Here is a 23529-nt window from a genome sequence, read left to right on the forward strand (position 1 = left end):
ATGGAAAGGTTAGGTGATTTATTAGATATAAAGCGTACCGACTACATGAGGGGTTATTAAGGCCTAATGTAGCCTGTACTCCAGTACAGTAATCAAAGATTAATTATTGCTTACAAAAGGAAGTGGAGTAGGAAACAGAATAAACTCTATTTCAGCGCAAGTGTAGTAGAGGTTCGATCTCCCTTCCATTAATCGCAACCTGGTCTCCGACCACTCAGGCTGTTGGTGCTCGTATGGCAACAGAATATCTGGAGAGCCTTCAGGAACCTTAATTAAGGTAGTTTCCAGTAATATGACTCGAGTAGCATTGCTCACTATTTTTCCGGTCAATGAGGCTGTTGTCATTCAATTCCCTTGAGTGTGACAAAACTCTAAAGCCAAAATTTCTAAAAGTGTTAGTCCATACAAATGTTATTAATATATATTTAAGTATAATATGTCATTGCTTTTAGTATCATGTTATTAACGGTAAATAATGCTGACAACTTGACGAGTAATACCCAATGACAACTTTAACACTCGGTATTGCCTATAAGTTTCGACTGCACTGCCGGCTTCATCGTTTAACGATTACAGAGACTTCAGCACTGGTGGAAGACGAAGTAGACAAAGTGAGAGGTAGCCCAATGATTTAGCAAATGACCAGAGGCTTACATACTGGAAGGTGAGATGTAGCACCCTGGAGATGAGGATACCGATGAACTGGACCATCCAGTGGAAGTAGGTCAGGCTAAACTGTTGACTACAGTAGAATTGCCGAGTACATCCTTAATAACTTTATCCTTGTCTGACACTACATAATTATGGTTTTTTGGTGCCAGGTATGTCTTCGGCAACTGTGTTGCTAACTACTTCCACTAGTGAGCCAAGGTCGTTTGTGACCTCAACCCCAAGCTCCTACACCTCACTTCCCAGAATTAAAGCATCTGGCTACTTGCCTCTAAATTAGGCTAAGAGGCTTATTATCTTTTTCCAATACTGAAGGATTGATTACATCGGTTACCTCTCTAGGTAGTCGTCCACCATTGCTGATGTCTTTGTAATCGACTGATGAAGTCTGCAGCGATAGTGAAACGTTTTGTCTATAAAGATTCCTAATGTTACACGTGTCTCCTATTCTTCATTGTTATCCATAACAGCGGTAATGGACAATATATACAAAACTACATCAAGTTTAATCGTCTCTCAATCCATTTCCTAATTACTTGCATTAAATACCCTGAAGCCTGTGTGTCACATGCATATGATTCTAGGAACCAAGGGGTTACAGTTAAACCTCTGTGGATTCCCTTTCTCACAGGCTTCCCGAAACTATTTAAAAATCATTGTTAGAAAAGATCAAAGAAACAAGATTGAGGGATACACAAATAACCTGTGACATTGTAAATGGTTTAAGTCGAACCGCAACGTCGTCGTAAGCTCCTCTCTCCTATGTGCAGGTTATTTGTGTATTGTTCCAGTCACGGTAATGAGCCTTCGTGTTCTTTCAGGTTGAAGAAGCAGAACAGTTTAGATAGGAATTAACCGACCATATTACCTATCGTAATCAAATGCGTCAAGAAAAAAAATATCCACTGAGAAAGTTACAACCTCAGCAGAGTCCAAGAAGTTGTCACTGTCAGACTAAAACTATGATATGTGAAACTATGACAGTAAAATTGTATGGACATGCCAATCACCTAGTTGCAGTCAACAGTTTAAAAGTTTTTGCAGAAGCTGTTCATTGTATTAATGTACTACAATAGTCATGCTATTTATAGGGACAAAAGTCCATACGAATAGCAAGAAATAAGTAAGTCATCCAGTATGTAGTTTCTTATTAATTGTTAATATCAAAGAGTCAGGTGGCAGCCACAAAATCCCACATAAGTAATTCTGTATTAAGATCATGTCTTATAATGTTAGTATTAGTTATTTGATAGAAATCCTATTTTATTTGTTGTTTATTCACTTTTTAGTTCATTTATGTAAATGACTTAAGATCTGAAGGTCTTAAGGTCTGTTGTTCCTGTGGCTCTTCGATTACAGTTGGTATACACTTAATAAATCAGAGACTTAAAACAGGAGAATTGACAAAAAAAAGTATTTTAGCAATAGACCATAACACGCATGGCAATTCTGTCTTCAATAAATGGTTTAGAAAACCGTGAAGTTGATAAATGAAACACTTTTGCAAGATCTGGATATCTTTATTCTGGAAACGTTTCGCCAGCCAGTGACTTCTTCAGTCTAATGCATATAAAGGAGGAAGATGAGGAGGAGTTTCAGATAATCAGTCCCTCAACCTGAAGTCGATGTGTTCAATCCATCAATCTTGATAAAAATGTAGAATATTCTTGGAGATGGAGCGTAAATGCTGATGACAGATTAGGTGGAGCAGTGCTAGGCGATGTCACCAGTTGAGAAACTCACTAGTGGAAGTAGGTCGTGCATATAGATTAGACAAGTTTTAAAGAATTCCTTGAATCAAGATCCCAAGATGTTGCTGTCTCTGGCAGTTTAGTTCATGAAAGCTAGCAAAATCTATAGGCACGACCTACCGCTCCTAGTGGGTTTCTCCACTGGTGACTCCGCCTACCACTGCTCCGCTTCATCTGTCATCAGTATATAAGCTCCATCTCCATGAATATGTTTCACTTTTATCAAGATTGATGGACTGAACACAGCGACTTCAGGCTGAGGGACTCATTACTTCAAATTTCTCAGCCTCCACCTTTCTCTGCGTTAGACTGAAGAAGTCACTGGCTGGCGAAATGTTTCCAGAATATAAATATACAAATGTTTCGCAAGTGCCCCACTTATCAACATTGGATAATGAAAATGATGATTAATAATACAAATTGCAAATAATGTTTAATTTATCAGTACATCAAAATACTTGTATAACCTTTTTTTTTTTACAAAATATTGTTAGTAGTAGTATATGAGCCATATTATTCTTTAAATATACTTTATTTTCTTGCGCCTGGCGAGAGGAAAACATACCATCACTGGGCGGACGTTCTCATTTTCGTTAGTGTGACTTTGTAAATGGTCCAGGTCGGACCAAAACGTCGTCGTAAGCTCCTTTCTCCTATTTGCGGGTTATTTGTGTATGATGACATGTGAACTCTGGTTACACTCTCTATATACTCTATACACCTTACAGTATACATACTCGTGTATGAAGTTAGGAGAGCGTGAACAAAACAATGCAAGATACAAGGCGACTGCAGGAAATATGAGAGCATGTTGTTTCAGTATTTAAGAAAAGATAGGAAAGGTGACGTTAAACTGCATGCCAGCTTCATCGGCATGTATATCACATAAGGTAATAGTGAAGATATAATGTCAGTGGTGGTGAGCTTTTAGAAGAAGTTTCATAACTAGAAACTAGCAATAAATTATAGGCTGTGAATCCTGTCTCAAAAAACTGCTGACGATCTTTGACAACACTGTAGTACTGAGTACTACAACAGGAGTGAGAGAAATGTTTAGATTGCTTATTCTCTGACTTCAAACAGCATTTGAGAAATTTATTAATATCCCACACAGTGTTGCTTATGGTGTTCCACAAGGGCTGGCTTTGCAACCGGTACTGTTTCTGATGTATGTAAACGACAATCTTAGAGAAACAGAGACCCCTGTAGTAATGTTCTCAATTGATGTAAAAGAAATGATGAACATGTAAACAGGAACAGACAGCGAAATGCACATAGAAGCACTAGACAAACTCCAGGACTAGCATGACAACTGGGATTCAGTTCCATCAAATGCAGAGTTGAGAATAGGTGAATGGGAAAAAAACACTTGAAATTCTGAAAAGACTCCGAGCAGTAAATAGGACGGACAGGGATAGAATATCTGAGAGGCGGAGAATGAGTGTGCGAGAAAATAGTTTAACGTTGAAAAAGAAAATGAATCATGGGATGGATTGAAATATGTTTGAGCCTCTGGGTGGTGATGAAGAAATACTTGATTCGGACTCCGTCATTTGCTTTACAAACTTTGGGTAGCATTGAGAATGTGTTGACCAAATATTTCAGTTGGAAGAGTTAAATTTGAGAAAGTTCTGCCTAGTATAGGCTACCAGGCCTAGTACAATTGTTGTCTTTACTTATGTTGTTAAATACTGAATTAATAAATAACAAACAGCCACAATACCATGACTGGAACAATACACAAATAACCCCCACACAGGAGAGAGGAGCTTACGACGACGTTTCGGTCTGACTTTGTAAATGGTTCAAGTCGGACCGAAACGTCGTCTTTTAAGCTCCTCTCTCTCATGTGCGGGTTATTTGTGTATTGAATTAATCTGGTGTATGGCGCGAGGAGAAAATATTCTCAGTCAGAAAGTGAGATTAGATTTTTGAGAGACGATCTCTTTAAACATAAATAACAGAGTATAAATAGGTGATTACGCAATCACTCATTTATTTATTTATTTATTTATTATTTATTTATTTAGAAATTTTAGCATACATACAGAGGTACAAAAAAAAATACAGGTAAGAGCAGCATGCCAAAGCCACTTATATGCATAGCATTTCTTGAATTAATTTTAATTTCACTGATAATCAGGATAGTGTCGATGACGGAGGCTGGACTTTTCTTCCATTGGCTGAAAGGAGACGAACCAAATACCACTACATGTTATCGTACCTCCAGCAAGATCACAGTAAACGAAGCACTCTCTCTCAGTAATGTCTGGGTAATACTTACTTCTGTGTTTTCTAAACTAATGTCTCCTGTTTTCAGAACATTATTTACAGTGGATAACAAAACATATATTACAGAGATAAATGAAGGTGTTCTTGTGTAATATGATCAAGTTGATTCCAAATTTCAGCTTAAAACTGATGAAATTAAGACATGTGCAACATCTGGGTATCTTTATTGTAGACGTTTCGCCATCCAGTGGCTTTATCAATATAAATTCCAGGACATAACTTAAAGACAGTAGGACTATGTACAAAAGATGAGGTAATCAGTCCCTCAACCTTGGAGTAGGTGCGAAGATCACCGTAGTCGTGGAGATTCTGAAGCAGAAGCAAGGAGCCTGGCGCTTATATAGTAACGTCAGGTGTATTAGACGAGGGCAGAGTCACTGGTAGGCGGGATTCCCCAGTGGAAGTAGGTCCTTCCCAAAGAGATGGGTTAGTTGTAGTAGTAGTTGTCGTAGTCGTGAAGGTTATGTACATGTCCTTAAAATCAAGATTCCATGATGTTGCAGTGTCTGACAAGTTGTGTAAGAATGGTATATAATACCGACAAGATGAAATTGCTTCTGCTTCAGAATCTCCACGACTATGGTGCTCTTCGCACCTACTCCAAGGTTGAGGGACTGATTACCTCATCTTCTGTACATAGTCCTACTGTCTTTAAGTTATGTCCTGGAATTTGTATTAATAAACCCACTGGATGGCGAAACGTCTACAATAAAGATACCCAGATGTTGCACATGTGTGTTAATTTCATCTTGTCGGTATTACATACCATTCTTGCACATCTTAAAACTGAGCGAACACGTCAGGATTTTAAGTTATTGTAAAATATGTAATTTCAAGAGAAGTTTATTAATAAAATATGTTCCACCAAAATTTACATCACTGGTCATATAATAAGTCATATAATATTCTTCCATATAAAGTAAGTGTGAAGGGCATTAAACAATATATTCTCACTGGAAGTAGAAAATATTTAAAAACTTAAGCATTTGTTTTTGCATTTATAACCAACAGTGATGTATCTTTGAAGAAACCAACGGCCGTCGTCTGTCATGTTGGAATTTAAGCACTCCTAACTGCATACTTACATTACGCTGAGATGCTCATCACTAACAGCACCTGAAATGGTTGGAAAAAAGTCCACTTGGAATTGAAAAACTGAGTTTTCCTGGACATTCGGCAAACCAGTGTTCTACAGGATTTTATCATGTTTTGCACGACCTCGACATAATTGTTTGCTCTGTACCTTCCTAGGAAGTTCTGGACAATCTGTTTGAAAGCTTTCCATGCAGGTACCTCCAGTAGTGATGACTGAGTCAGATACTAGTTCACGTATCTCAGCCAAAACAATTACTCCAGCCTTAAGTTTTGCTTCAGTTAAAACGCGTCTAAATTTATCCCTAAGTTAAAAAAATTGTGCACCTACACATTTCAATAGGCCCAACTTTATATGCAGTGGTGGAATATTTTGAGAATACATCAGTGGCTTATGTAGTAAGTTTAATTTCTTGCCGGTCTTTGATCATGTGGTGGTTAGCATCGTCACGACTTTTCCACAAATAAAAGGAGCAAATACCTTATGTTTAACCAAGATCGTTGTATTTTGTTATTCAGAATAGAATTACCACGAATTCGTATGTTTCCTTAATCCCACAGTATAAGCAGCTGGCACAGATGGTTGTCGTTGTTGTTATGAAAGATCATTGCTTTAAACTAACCTTGCTGGAATCGATGAATAGTCTCAGTTGGTCATAATGGTGTTCACAGAACATTTACTCCATAAGACAATTTACATTAGTGCACATATACACACCATCCTCCATTTGGTTGAATTCCGCCGAGCTAATATTGCGTGTACAAAACATGAATGTTTTATTCTTTCTGCAGAAAGATTCGACTCTTGTAAGCGTGATTCTGCTGTGATAGGACAAAGAACCAGACAAGGTCATTTAAGTCTTGTAGAGTGATTAAATGAAGGTGTTTAAAATTCTCAGATTCTGGTGGTTTATAAAGACCAGTTTTATCAGTTCCTTAACTACTGTCACGTTCAGTGTCATAAGCAAGAGCTGGAATAGGTATAGCAGTGTCAAGTGTCCACACTATAGCAGTGTCCACACTATAGTAGTGTCAAGTGTCCACACTATAGCAGTGCCAAGTGTCCACACTATAGCAGTGTCCACACTATAGTAGTGTCAAGTGTCCACACTATAGCAGTGTCAAGTGTCCACACTATAGCAGTGTCAAGTGTCCACACTATAGCAGTGTCAAGTGTCCACACTATAGCAGTGTCAAGTGTCCACACTATAGCAGTGTCCACACTATAGCAGTGTCCACACTATAGCAGTGTCCACACTATAGCAGTGTCAAGTGTCCACACCAGAGCAGTGTCAAGTGTACACACTATAGCAGTGTCCACACTATAGCAGTGTAAACACTATAACAGTGTCCACACTATAGCAGTGTCCAAAATATAGTAGAGTCCACACTATAGCAGTGTCCACACTATAGTAGAGTCCACACTATAGCAGTGTCCACACTATACTAAAGTCCACACTATAGCAGTGTCCACACTATAGCAGAGTCCACACTATAGCAGTGTCCACACTGTAGCAGTGTCCACACTATAGCAGTGTCCAAACTATAGCACTGTTCACACTATAGCAGAGTCCACACTATAGCACTGTACACACTATAGCAGAGTCCGCACTATAGCAGTGTTCACACTATAGCACTGTTCACACTATAGCAGAGTCCACGATATAGCAGTGTTCACACTATAGCACTGTTCACACTATAGCAGAGTACACACTATAGCACTGTCCACACTATAGCAGAGTCCACACTATAGCAGTGTTCACACTATAGCACTGGTCACACTATAGCAGAGTCCACACTATAGCAGTGTTCACACTATAGCACTGTTCACACTATAGCACAGTCCACACTATAGCAGAGTCCAAACTATAGCACTGTTCACACTATAGCAGAGTCCACACTATAGCACTCTCCACACTATAGCAGAGTCCACACTATAGCAGAGTCCACACTATACCACTGTCCACACTGTAGCAGCGTCCACACTATACCACTGTCCACACTAAAGCAGTGTCCACACTATAGCAGAGTCCACACTATAGTAGTGTCCACACTATAGCAGAGTCCACACTGTAGCAGTGTCCACACAATAGCAGTGTCCACACTATAGCACTGTCCACACTATAGCAGAGTCCACACTTTAGCAGAGTCCACACTATAACAGAGTCCACACTGTAGCAGAGTCCACACTATAGCAGTGTCCACACTATAGCAGAGTCCACACTGTAGCAGAGTCCACACTATAGCAGTGTCCACACTATAGCACTGTCCACACTATAGCAGAGTCCACACTATAGCAGTGTCCACACTATAGCAGAGTACACACTATAGCACTGTCCACACTATAGCAATGTCCACACTATAGCAGAATCCACTCTTTAGCAGTGTTCACACTATAGCAGAGTCCACACTATAGCAGAGTCCACACTATAGCAGAGTCCACGCTATAGCAGTGTCCACACTACAGCAGTGTCCATGCTATAGCAGTGTCCACACTATAGCAGAGTCCACTCTACAGGAGTGTCCACACTATAGCAGTGTCCACACCACAGCAGTGTCTACACCATAGCAAAGTCCACACTGTAGCAGAGTCCACACTATAGCAGAGTCCACGCTATAGCAGTGTCCACACTACAGCAGTGTCCATGCTATAGCAGTGTCCACACTATAGCAGAGTCCACTCTACAGGAGTGTCCACATTATAGCAGTGTCCACACCACAGCAGTGTCTACACCATAGCAAAGTCCACATTGTAGCAGAGTCCACACTATAGCAGAGTCCACGCTATAGCAGTGTCCACACTACAGCAGTGTCCATGCTACAGCAGTGTCCACACTATAGCAGAGTCCACTCTACAGGAGTGTCCACACTATAGCAGTGTCCACACCATAGCAGTGTCTACACCACAGCAAATTCCACACTATAGCAGAGTACACACTATAGCAGAGTACACACTATAGCACTGTCCACACTATAGCAATGTCCACACTATAGCAGAATCCACACTTTAGCAGTGTTCACACTATAGCAGAGTCCACACTATAGCAGAATCCAAACTATAGCAGTGTCCACACTGTAGCAGAGTCCACACCATAGCAGAGTCCACACTATACCAGTGTCTACACTATACCAGAGTCCACACTATAGCAGTGTCCACACTATAGCAGTGTCCATACTACAGCAAAGTCCACACTATAGCAGTGTCCACACTATAGCAGTGTCCACACTATAGCAGTGTCCACACTATAGCAGTGTCCACACTATAGCAGAGTCCACACTATAGCATTGTCCACACTATGGCAGTGTCCACACTATAGCAGAGCCCACACTATAGCAGTGTCCAAACTATAGCAGTGTCCACACTATAGCAGTGTCCACCCTATAGCACTGTCCACACTATAGCAGTGTCGACACTATAGCAGTGTCCACACTATAGAGGAGTCCACTCCACAGCAGTGTCCACACTCTAGCAGTGTCCAAACTATAGCAGTGTCCACACTATAGCAGTGTCCACACTATAGCAGTGTTCACCCTATAGCAGTGTCCACACTATAACAGTGTCCACACTATAGCAGTGTACACATTATAGCAGAGTCCACACTCTAGCAGTGTCCACACTATAACAGTGTCCACACTACAGCAGAGTCCACACTATAGCAGTGTCCACACTATAGCAGTAACCACACTATAGCAGTGTCCACACTATAAAAGTGTCCACACTATACCAGCGTCCACACTTTAGCAGTGTCCACACTACAGCCGTCTCCACACTATAGCAGTGTCCACACTATGGCATTGTCCACACTATAGCAGTGTCCACACTATAGCAGTGTCCATACTATAGCAGTGTCCACACTATAGCAATGTCCACACTATAGCAGTGTCCACACGTTAGCAGTGTCCACACTATAGCAGTGTCCACACGTTAGCAGTGTCCACACTATAGCAGTGTTCACACGTTAGCAGTGTCCACACTAAAACAATGTCCACACTATAGCAGTGTCCACACTATAACAGTTTTCACACTATAGCAGTGTCCACACTGTAGCAGTGTCCACACTGTAGCAGTATCCACACTATAACACAGTCCACACTATAGCAGTGTCCACAACATAGCAGTGTCCACAATACAGCAGTGTCCATACTATAACAGTGTCCACACTATAGCAGTGTCCACACGTTAGCAGTGTCCACACTATAGCAGAGTCCACACTATAGCAGTGTCCACTCTATAGCAGAGTCCACACTGTAGCAGTGTCCACACTATAGCAATGTCCACACTATAGCACTGTCCAAACTGTAGCAGAGTCCACACTTTAGCAGAGTCCACACTATAACAGAGCCCACACTGTAGCAATGTCCACACTATAGCAGTGTCCACACTATAGTAGAGTCCACACTATAACAGAGTCCACACAATAGCAGTATCCACACTACAGCACTGTCCACACTATAGCAGAGTCCACACTATAGCAGTGTCCACACTATAGCAGAGTACACACTATAGCACTGTCCACACTATAGCAGAGTCCACACTATAGCAGTGTCCACACTATAGCAGTGTTCACACTATAGCAGAGTCCACACTATAGCAGAATCCACACTATAGTAGTGTTCACACTATAGCAGAGTCCACACTATAGCAGAGTCCACACTATAGCAGTGTCCACACTATAGCAGTGTCCACACTGTAGCAGAGTCCACGCTATAGCAGTGTCCACACTACAGCAGTGTCCATGCTATAGCAGTGTCCACACTATAGCAGAGTCCACTCTACAGGAGTGTCCACACTACAGCAGTGTCCACACCATAGCAGTGTCTACACCATAGCAAAGTCCACACTATAGCAGAGTCCACGCTATAGCAGTGTCCACACTACAGCAGTGTCCATGCTATAGCAGTGTCCACACTATAGCAGAGTCCACTCTACATGGGTGTCCACACTACAGCAGTGTCCACACCATAGCAGTGTCTACACCATAGCAAAGTCCACACTATAGCAGAGTCCAAACTATAGCAGTGTCCACACTGTAGCAGAGTCCACACCATAGCAGAGTCCACACTATACCAGTGTCTACACTATAGCAGAGTCCACACTATACCAGAGACCACACTATAGCAGTGTCCACACTATAGCAGTGTCCATACTACAGCAAAGTCCACACTATAGCAGTGTCCATACAATAGCAGTGACCACACTATAGCAGTGTCCACACTATAGCACAGTCCACACTAAAGCAGTGTCCACACTGTGGCAGTGTCCACACTATAGCAGAGTATACACTACAGCAGTGTCCAAACTATAGCAGTGTCCGCACTATAGCAGTGTCCACACTATAGCAGAATCCACAGTATAGCAATGTTCACACTATAGCAGAGTCCACACTATAGCAGAATCCACACAATAGCAGTGTTCACACTGTAGCAGAGTCCACACTATAGCAGAGTCTACACTATAGCAGTGTCCACACTATAGCAGTGTCCACACTGTTGCAGTCCACACTATAGCAGAGTCCACACTATAGCAGTGTCCAAACTATAGCACTGTTCGCACTATAGCAGAGTCCACACTATAGCACTGTCCACACTATAGCAGAGTCCACACTATAGCAGTGTTCACACTAAAGCACTGTTCACACTCTAGCAGAGTCCACACTATAGCAGTGTTCACACTATAGCACTGTTCACACTATAGCAGAGTCCACACTATAGAACTGTCCACACTATAGCAGAGTCCACACTATAGCAGTGTTCACACCATAGCACTGTTCACACTATAGCAGAGTCCACACTATAGCAGTGTTCACACTATAGCACTGTTCACACTATAGCAGAGTCCACACTATAGCAGTGTTCACACTATAGCACTGTTCACACTATAGCAGAGTCCACACTATAGCAGTGTTCACACTATAGCACTGTTCACACTATAGCAGAGTCCACACTATAGCACTGTCCACACTATAGCAGAGTCCACACTATAGCAGTGTTCACACTATAGCACTGTTCACACTATAGCAGAGTCCACACTATAGCAGTGTTCACACTATAGCACTGTTCACACTATAGCAGAGTCCACACTATAGCATTGTACAAACTATAGCACTGTTCACACTATAGCAGAGTCCACACTATAGCACTGTCCACACTATACCACTGTCCACACTGTAGCAGTGTCCACACTATAGCAGTGTCCACACTACAGCACTGTTCACACTATAGCAGAGTCCACACTATAGCAGTGTCCACACTATAGCAGTGTCCACACTATAGCGGAGTCAACACTATAGTAGTGTCCACACTATAGCAGAGTCCACACTGTAGCAGTGTCCACACTATAGCAGTGCCCACACTATAGCACTGTCAACACTGTAGCAGTGTCCACACTGTAGCAGTATCCACACTATAACACAGTCCACACTATAGCAGTGTCCACACCATTGCAGTGTCCACACTACAGCAGTGTCCATACTATAACAGTGTCCACACTATAGCAGTGTCCACACGTTAGCAGTGTCCACACTATAGCAGAGTCCACACTATAGCAGTGTCCACACTATAGCAGAGTCCACACTGTAGCAGTGTCCACACTATAGCAGTGTCCACACTTTAGCACTGTCCACACTATAGCAGAGTCCACTCTACATGAGTGTCCACACTATAGCAGTGGCCACACCATAGCAGAGTCTACAGTCCAGCAAAGTCCACACTATAGCAGAGTCCAAACTATAGCAGTGTCAACACTGTAGCAGAGTCCACACTAAAGCAGAGTCCACACTATACCAGTGTCTACACTATAGCAGAGTCCACACTATAGCAGTGTCCACACTATAGCAGTGTCCACACTATAGCAGTGTCCATACTATAGCAAAGTCCACACTATAGCAGTGCCCATACTATAGCAGTGTCCACACTCTAGCAGTGTCCACACTATAGCAGAGTCCACACTATAGCAGTGTCTACACTGTGGCAGTGTCCACACTATAGCAGAGTCCACACTATAGCAGTGTCCGCACAATAGCAGTGTTCACACTATAGCAGTGTCCACACTATAGCAGAATCGACATTATAGCAATGTTCACACTATAGCAGAGTCCACACTAAAGCAGAATCCTCACTATAGCAGTGTTCACACTATAGCAGAGTCCACACTATTGCAGATTCCACACTATAACAGTGTCCACACTATAGCAGTGTCCACACTGTAGCAGAGTCCACACTAAACAGAGTCCACACTATAGCAGTGTCCAAACTATAGCACTGTTCACACTATAGCAGAGTAGCAGTGTTCACACTATAGCACTCTAGCAGAGTCCACACTATAGCAGTGTTCCACACTATAGCAGAGTCCAAACTATAGCAGTGTCCACACTATAGCAGAGTCCACACTATAGCAGTGTTCACACCATAGCAGTGTCCACACTATAGCAGAGTCCACACTATAGCAGTGTTCACACTAAAGCAGTGTTCACACTATAGCAGTGTCCACACTATAGCAGTGTCCACACTGTAGCAGAGTCCACACTAAACAGAGTCCACACTATAGCAGTGTCCAAACTATAGCACTGTTCACACTATAGCAGAGTCCACACTATAGCACTGTCCACACTATAGCAGAGTCCACACTATAGCAGTGTTCACACTATAGCACTGTTCACACTATAGCAGAGTCCACACTATAGCAGTGTTCACACTATAGCACTGTTCACACTATAGGAGAGTCCACACTATAGCATTGTACAAACTATAGCACTGTTCACACTATAGCAGAGTCCACACTATAGCACTGTCCACACTATACCACTGTCCACACTGTAGCAGTGTCCACACTATAGCAGAGTCCACACTATAGCAGTGTCCACACTATAGCAGAGTCCACACTATAGCAGTGTCCACACTATAGCAGTGTCCACACTATAGCAGTGTCCACACTATAGCAGTGTCCACACTATAGCAGAGTCCACACTATAGCAGTGTCCACACTATAGCAGTGTCCACACTATAGCAGTGTCCACACTGTAGCAGTGACCACACTGTAGCAGTATCCACACTATAACACATTCCACACTATAGCAGTGTCCACACCATAGCAGTGTCCACACTACAGCAGTGTCCATATTATAACAGTGTCCACACTATAGCAGTGTCCACACTATAGCAGTGTCCACACTATAGCAGAGTCCACACTATAGCAGTGTCCACACTATAGCAGAGTCCACACTGTAGCAGTGTCCACACTATAGCAGTGTCCACACTTTAGCACTGTCCACACTATAGCAGAGTCTACACTATAGCAAAGTCCACACTATAACAGAGTCTACACAGTAGCAATGTCCACACTATAGCAGTGTCCACACTATAGCAGAGTCCACACTATAGCAGAGTCCACACTATAGCAGTGTCCACACTATAGCAGTGTCCACACTATAGCAGTGTCCACACTATAGCAGTGTCCACACTATAGCAGTGTCCACACTATAGCAGAGTTCGCACTATAGCAGTGTCCACACTATAGCAGTGTCCACACCATAGCAGTGTCCATGCTACAGCAATGTCCACACTATAGATGTGTCCACACTATAGCAGTGTCCACACTATAGCAGTGTCCACACTGTAGCAGTGTCCACACTGTAGCAGTGTCCACACTATAGCAGAGTCCACACTATAGCAGTGTCCACACTATAGCAGTGTCCACACTATAGCAGTGTCCACACTATAGCAGTGTCCACACTATAGCAGTGTCCACACTATAGCAGTGTCCACACTATAGCAGAGTCCACACTATAGCAGTGTCCACACTATAGCAGAGTCCACACTATAGCAGTGTCCACACTATAGCAGTGTCCACACTATAGCAGTGTCCACACTATAGCAGAGTCCACACTATAGCAGAGTCCACACTATAGCAGAGTCCACACTATAGCAGTGTCCACACTATAGCAGTGTCCACACTATAGCAGAGTCCACACAATAGCAGTGTCCACACTACAGCACTGTCCACACTATAGCAGAGTCCACACTATAGCAGTGTCCTCACTATAGCAGAGTACACACTATAGCACTGTCCACACTATAGCAGTGTCCACACTATAGCAGAATCCGCACTATAGCAGTGTTCACACTATAGCAGAGTCCACACTATAGCAGAGTCCACACTATAGCAGTGTCCACACTATAGCAGAGTCCACACTATAGCAGTGTCCACACTATAGCAGTGTCCACACTATAGCAGTGTCCACACTGTAGCAGAGTCCACACTATAGCAGTGTTCACACTATAGCAGAGTGCACACTATAGCAGTGTCCACACTGTAGCAGAGTCCACACTATAGCAGTGTCCAAACTATAGCAGTGTGGACATTATAGCAGTGTCCACACCTTAGCAGAGTCCACACTATAGAAGAGCCCACACTATAGCAGTGTCCACACTATAGCAGTGTCCACACTATAGCAGTGTCCACACTATAGCAGTGTCCACACTATAGCAGTGTCCACACTATAGCAGTGTCCACACTATAGCAGAGTCCACACTATAGCAGAGTCCACACTATAGCAGTGTCCACACTATAGCAGAGTCCACACTATAGCAGTGTCCACACTATAGCAGAGTCCACACTATAGCAGTGTCCACACTATAGCAGAGTCCACACTATAGCAGTGTCCACACTATAGCAGTGTCCACACTATAGCAGTGTCCACACTATAGCAGTGTCCACACTAAAGCAGTGTCCACACTGTGGCAGTGTCCACACTATAGCAGAGTATACACTATAGCAGTGTTCACACTATAGCAGTGTCCACACTATAGCAGTGTCCACACTATAGCAGAATCCACAGTATAGCAATGTTCACACTATAGCAGAGTCCACACTATAGCAGAATCCACACAATAGCAGTGTTCACACTATAGCAGAGTCCACACTATAGCAGAGTCTACACTATAGCAGTGTCCGCACTATAGCAGTGTCCACACTGTTGCAGTCCACACTATAGCAGAGTCCACACTATAGCAGTGTTCACACTATAGCACTGTTCACACTATAGCAGAGTCCACACTATATCAGTGTTCACACTATAGCAGAGTCCACACAATAGCAGCAGCACTGTCCACACTCTAGCAGAGTCCACACTATAGCAGTGTCCACACTATAGCACTGTTCACACTATAGCAGAGACCACACTGTAGTACTGTCCACACTATAGCAGAGTCCACACTATAGCAGTGTCCACACTATAGCACTGGCCACACTATAGCAGAGTCCACACTATATCAGTGTTCACACTATAGCACTGTTCACACTATAGCAGAGTCCACACTATAGCAGTGTTCACTCTATAGCACTGTTCACACTATAGCAGAGTCCACACTATAGCAGTGTTCACACTATAGCACTGTTCACACTATAGCAGAGTCCACACTATAGCACTGTCCACACTATAGCAGAGTCCACACTATAGCAGTGTTCACACTATAGCACTGTTCACAATATAGCAGAGTCCACACTATAGCAGTGTTCACACTATAGCACTGTTCACCCTATAGCAGAGTCCACACTATAGCAGTGTCCAAACTATAGCACTGTTCACACTATAGCAGAGTCCACACTACAGCACTGTGCACACTATAGCACTGGCCACACTGTAGCAGTGTCCACACTATAGCAGTGTCCACACTATAGCACTGTTCACACTATAGCAGAGACCACACTATAGTACTGTCCACACTATAGCAGAGTCCACACTATAGCAGAGTCCACACTATAGCAGTGTCCACACTATAGCAGAGTCCACACTGTAGCAGTGTCCACACTATAGCAGTGCCCACACTATAACACTGTCCACACTGTAGCAGTGTCCACACTGTAGCAGTATCCACACTATAACACAGTCCACACTATAGCAGTGTCCACACCATTGCAGTGTCCACACTACAGCAGTGTCCATACTATAACAGTGTCCACACCATAGCAGTTGCCACACTATAGCAGTACCCACACTATACCAGAGTCCACACTATAGCAGTGAACACATTATAGCAGAGTCCACACTATAGCAGTGTCCACACTATAGCAGCGTCCACGCTATAGCAGAGTCCACACTATAGCAGTGTCCACACCATAGCAGAGTCCACACTACTGCAGTCTCCACACTATAGCAGTGTCCACACTATAGCAGTATCCACACTATAGCAGAGTTCACACTATAGGAGTGTCCACACTATAGCAGAGTCCACACTAAAGAACTGTCCTCACTATAGCAGAGTTCACACTATAGCACTGTTCACACTATAATAAAGTCCACACTATAGCTCTGTCCACGCTACAGCAGAGTCCACACTATAGCACTGTCCACACTATAGCAGAGTCCACACTATAGCAGAGTCCACACTATAGCACTCTCCACACTATAGCAGAGTCCACACTGTAGCAGTGTCCACACTTTAGCAGAGTCCACACTATAGCAGAGTCCACACTATAGCAGAGTCCACACTGTAGCAGTGTCCACACTTTAGCAGAGTCCACACTATAGCAGAGTCCACACTATAGCACTGTCCACACTATAGCACTGTCCACACTATAGCACTGTCCACACTATAGCACTGTCCACACTATAGAACTGTCTACACTATAGCAGTGTCCACACTATAGCAGTGTCCACACTATAGCAGTGTCCACACTATAGCAGTGTCCACACTATAGCAGTGTCCACACTATAGCAGTGTCCACACTATAGCAGTGTCCACACTATAGCAGTGTCCACACTATAGCAGTGTCCACACTATAGCAGTGTCCACACTATAGCAGTGTCCACACTATAGCAGAGTCCACACTATAGCACTGTCCACACTATAGCACTGTCCACACTATAGCAGAGTCCACACTATAGCACTGTCCACACTATAGCAGTGTCCACACTATTGCAGTGTCCACACTATAGCAGTGTCCACACTATAGCAGTGTCCACACTATAGCAGAGTCCACACTATAGAACTGTCCACACTATTGAACTGTCCACACTATAGCAGTGTCCACACTACAGCAGTGTCCACACTATAGCAGTGTCCACACTATAGCACTGTCCACACTATAGCACTGTCCACACTATAGCACTGTCCACACTATAGCAGTGTCCACACTATAGCACTGTCCACACTATAGCAGTGTCCACACTATAGCAGTGTCAACCTACAGCAGAGTCCGCACTATAGCAGTGTCAACACTATAGCAGTGTCCACACTATATCAGTGTCCACACTATAGCAGTGTCCACACTATAGCAGTGTCCACACTATAGCAGTGTCCACACTATAGCAGTGTCCACACTATAGCAGTGTCCACACTATAGCACTGTCCACACTATAGCAGTGTCCACACTATAGCACTTTCCACACTATAGCACTGTCCACACTATAGCAGTGGCCACACTATAGCAGTGTCCACACTATAGCAGTGTCCACACTATAGCAGTGTCCACACTATAGCAGTGTCCACACTATAGCAGTGTCCACACTATAGCAGTGTCCACACTATAGCAGTGTCCACACTATAGCAGTGTCCACACTATAGCAGTGTCCACACTATAGCAGTGTCCACACTATAGCAGTGTCCACACTATAGCAGTGTCCACAATATAGCACTGTCCACACTATAGCAGTGGCCACACTATAGAACTGTCCACACTATAGCAGTGTCCACAATATAGCAGTGTCCACACTATAGCACTGTCCACACTATAGCACTGTCCACACTATAGCAGTGTCCACACTATAGCAGTGTCCACACTATAGCAGTGTCCACACTATAGCAGTGTCCACACTATAGCAGTGTCCACACTATAGCACTGTCCACACTATAGCACTGTCCACACTATAGCAGTGTCCACACTATAGAACTGTCCACACTATAGCAGTGTCCACACTATAGCAGTGTCCACACTATAGCAGTGTCCACACCATAGCAGTGTCCACACTATAGCAGTGTCCACACTATAGCAGTGTCCACACTATAGCAGTGTCCACACTATAGCAGTGTCCACACTATAGCAGTGTCCACACTATAGCAGTGTCCACACTATAGCAGTGTCCACACTATAGCAGTGTCCACAATATAGCACTGTCCACACTATAGCAGTGGCCACACTATAGAACTGTCCACACTATAGCAGTGTCCACAATATAGCAGTGTCCACACTATAGCAGTGTCCACACTATAGCAGTGTCCACACTACAGCAGTGTCCACACTATAGCAGTGTCCACACTATAGCACTGTCCACACTATAGCACTGTCCACACTATAGCACTGTCCACACTATAGCAGTGTCCACACTATAGCACTGTCCACACTATAGCAGTGTCCACACTATAGCAGTGTCAACCTACAGCAGAGTCCGCACTATAGCAGTGTCAACACTATAGCAGTGTCCACACTATATCAGTGTCCACACTATAGCAGTGTCCACACTATAGCAGTGTCCACACTATAGCAGTGTCCACACTATAGCAGTGTCCACACTATAGCAGTGTCCACACTATAGCACTGTCCACACTATAGCAGTGTCCACACTATAGCACTATAGCACTGGCCACACTATAGCAGTGTCCACACTATAGCAGTGTCCACACTATAGCAGTGTCCACACTATAGCAGTGTCCACACTATAGCAGTGTCCACACTATAGCAGTGTCCACACTATAGCAGTGTCCACACTATAGCAGTGTCCACACTATAGCAGTGTCCACACTATAGCAGTGTCCACACTATAGCAGTGTCCACACTATAGCAGTGTCCACACTATAGCAGTGTCCACACTATAGCAGTGTCCACAATATAGCACTGTCCACACTATAGCAGTGACCACACTATAGAACTGTCCACACTATAGCAGTGTCCACAATATAGCAGTGTCCACACTATAGCACTGTCCACACTATAGCACTGTCCACACTATAGCAGTGTCCACACTATAGCAGTGTCCACACTATAGCAGTGTCCACACTATAGCACTGTCCACACTATAGCAGTGTCCACACTATAGCACTGTCCACACTATAGCACTGTCCACACTATAGCAGTGTCCACACTATAGCAGTGTCCACACTATAGCACTGTCCACACTATAGCACTGTCCACACTATAGCAGTGTCCACACTATAGCACTGTCCACACTATAGCAGTGTCCACACTATAGCAGTGTCCACACTATAGCACTGTCCACACTATAGCAGTGTCCACACTATAGCACTGTCCACACTATAGCAGTGTCCACACTATGTCCACACTATAGAACTGTCCACACTATAGCACTGTCCACACTATAGCACTGTCCACACTATAGCAGTGTCCACACTATAGCAACTGTCCACACTATAGCACTGTCCACACTATAGCAGTCCACACTATAGTGTCCACACTATAGTCCACACTATAGCAGTGTCCACACTATAGCAGAGGTCCACACTATAGCAGTGTCCACACTATAGCAGTGTCCACACTATAGCAGTGTCCACACTATAGTAGAGTCCACACTACAGCAGTGTCCACACTATAGCAGTGTCCACATTTTAGCAGTGTCCACACTATAGCAGAGTCCACACTATAGAAGTGTCCACACTATAGCAGAGTCCACACTACAGTACTGTCCACACTATAGCAGAGTTCACACTATTGCAGAGTCCACACTACAGCACTGTCCACACTATAGCAGTGTCCACACTATAGCAGTGTCCACACTATAGCAGAGTCCACACTACAGTACTGTCCACACTATAGCAGACTTCACACTATAGCAGAGTCCACACTACAGCACTGTCCACACTATAGCAGAGTCCACACCATAGCACTGTCCACACTGTAGCAGAGTCCAGACTGTAGCTGTGTCCACACTATAGCAGTGTCCACACTATAGCAGTGTCCACACTATAGCAGTACCCACACCATAGCAGTTGCCACACTATAGCAGTGTCCACACTATAGCAGAGTCCACACTACAGAACTGTCCACACTATAGCACTGTCCACACTATAGCACTGTCCACACTATAGCAGTGTCCACACTATAGCACTGTCCACACTATAGCACTGTCCACACTATAGCAGTGTCAACCTATAGCAGAGTCCGCACTATAGCAGTGTCCACACTATAGCAGTGTCCACACTATAGCAGTGTCCACACTATAGCAGTGTCCACACTATAGCAGTGTCCACACTATAGCAGTGTCCACACTATAGCAGTGTCCACACTATAGCAGTGTCCACACTATAGCAGTGTCCACACTATAGCAGTGTCCACACTATAGCAGTGTCCACACTATAGCACTGTCCACACTATAGCAGTGTCCACACTATAGCAGTGTCCACACTATAGCAGTGTCCACACTATAGCAGTGTCCACACTATAGCAGTGTCCACACTATAGCAGTGTCCACACTATAGCAGTGTCCACACTATAGCAGTGTCCACACTATAGCAGTGTCCACACTATAGCAGTGTCCACACTATAGCAGTGTCCACACTATAGCACTGTCCACACTATAGCAGTGTCCACACTATAGCACTGTCCACACTATAGCACTGTCCACACTATAGCACTGTCCACACTATAGCAGTGTCCACACTATAGCAGTGTCCACACTATAGCAGTGTCCACACTATAGCAGTGTCCACACTATAGCAGTGTCCACACTATAGCACTGTCCACACTATAGCAGTGTCCACACTATAGCACTGTCCACACTATAGCAGTGTCCACACTATAGCAGTGTCCACACTATAGCAGTGTCCACACTATAGCAGTGTCCACACTATAGCAGTGTCCACACTATAGCAGTGTCCACACTATAGCACTGTCCACACTATAGCAGTGTCCACACTATAGCACTGTCCACACTATAGCACTGTCCACACTATAGCAGTGTCCACACTATAGCAGTGTCCACACTATAGCAGTGTCCACACTATAGCAGTGTCCACACTATAGCAGTGTCCACACTATAGCAGTGTCCACACTATAGCACTGTCCACACTATAGCAGTGTCCACACTATAGCAGTGTCCACACTATAGCAGTGTCCACACTATAGCAGTGTCCACACTATAGCAGTGTCCACACTATAGCAGTGTCCACACTATAGCAGTGTCCACACTATAGCAGTGTCCACACTATAGCACTGTCCACACTATAGCAGTGTCCACACTATAGCAGTGTCCACACTATAGCAGTGTCCACACTATAGCACTGTCCACACTATAGCAGTGTCCACACTATAGCAGTGTCCACACTATAGCAGTGTCCACACTATAGCAGTGTCCACACTATAGCAGTGTCCACACTATAGCAGTGTCCACACTATAGCAGTGTCCACACTATAGCAGTGTCCACACTATAGCAGTGTCCACACTATAGCAGTGTCCACACTATAGCAGTGTCCACACTATAGCAGTGTCCACACTATAGCAGTGTCCACACTATAGCAGTGTCCACACTATAGCAGTGTCCACACTATAGCACTGTCCACACTATAGCAGTGTCCACACTATAGCAGTGTCCACACTATAGCAGTGTCCACACTATAGCAGTGTCCACACTATAGCAGTGTCCACACTATAGCAGTGTCCACACTATAGCAGTGTCCACACTATAGCACTGTCCACACTATAGCAGTGTCCACACTATAGCAGTGTCCACACTATAGCAGTGTCCACACTATAGCAGTGTCCACACTATAGCAGTGTCCACACTATAGCAGTGTCCACACTATAGCACTGTCCACACTATAGCACTGTCCACACTATAGCAGTGTCCACACTATAGCAGTGTCCACACTATAGCAGTGTCCACACTATAGCAGTGTCCACACTATAGCAGTGTCCACACTATAGCAGTGTCCACACTATAGCAGTGTCCACACTATAGCAGTGTCCACACTATAGCAGTGTCCACACTATAGCAGTGTCCACACTCTAGCAGAGTCCACACTATAGCACTGTCCACACTATAGCACTGTCCACACTATAGCAGAGTCCACACTATAGCACTGTCCACACTATAGCAGTGTCCACACTATTGCAGTGTCCACACTATAGCAGTGTCCACACTATAGCAGTGTCCACACTATAGCAGAGTCCACACTATAGAACTGTCCACACTATTGAACTGTCCACACTATAGCAGTGTCCACACTACAGCAGTGTCCACACTATAGCAGTGTCCACACTATAGCACTGTCCACACTATAGCACTGTCCACACTATAGCACTGTCCACACTATAGCAGTGTCCACACTATAGCACTGTCCACACTATAGCAGTGTCCACACTATAGCAGTGTCAACCTACAGCAGAGTCCGCACTATAGCAGTGTCAACACTATAGCAGTGTCCACACTATATCAGTGTCCACACTATAGCAGTGTCCACACTATAGCAGTGTCCACACTATAGCAGTGTCCACACTATAGCAGTGTCCACACTATAGCAGTGTCCACACTATAGCACTGTCCACACTATAGCAGTGTCCACACTATAGCACTTTCCACACTATAGCACTGTCCACACTATAGCAGTGGCCACACTATAGCAGTGTCCACACTATAGCAGTGTCCACACTATAGCAGTGTCCACACTATAGAAGTGTCCACACTATAGCAGTGTCCACACTATAGCAGTGTCCACACTATAGCAGTGTCCACACTATAGCAGTGTCCACACTATAGCAGTGTCCACACTATAGCA

The 23529-nt window shown here is 43.9% G+C and overlaps 1 protein-coding gene across 3 annotated transcripts in view; it reads left to right on the forward strand.

Moving 5' to 3' along the window:
- Nucleotides 1–23529, forward strand: part of LOC128687709 (glutamate receptor ionotropic, kainate glr-3-like) — a 123975-nt gene that overhangs the window by 89004 nt on the left and 11442 nt on the right. The window contains exons 10-11 of one of the 3 annotated variants that reach the window (XM_070083969.1): nucleotides 4564–4693; nucleotides 5724–6328. In XM_070083969.1, the coding sequence (XP_069940070.1) occupies nucleotides 4564–4693; nucleotides 5724–5726 (133 nt within the window). In that variant the 3' untranslated portion in view covers nucleotides 5727–6328. Of the gene's footprint in view, nucleotides 1–4563; nucleotides 4694–5723; nucleotides 6329–23529 lie in introns of those variants that run through there. The other 2 variants (XM_053775311.2, XM_070083970.1) reach the window with 2 other exon arrangements.

This window comes from Cherax quadricarinatus, chromosome 11, assembly GCF_038502225.1.
Source record: "Cherax quadricarinatus isolate ZL_2023a chromosome 11, ASM3850222v1, whole genome shotgun sequence".
Taxonomy (NCBI): Eukaryota; Metazoa; Arthropoda; class Malacostraca; order Decapoda; family Parastacidae; genus Cherax; species Cherax quadricarinatus.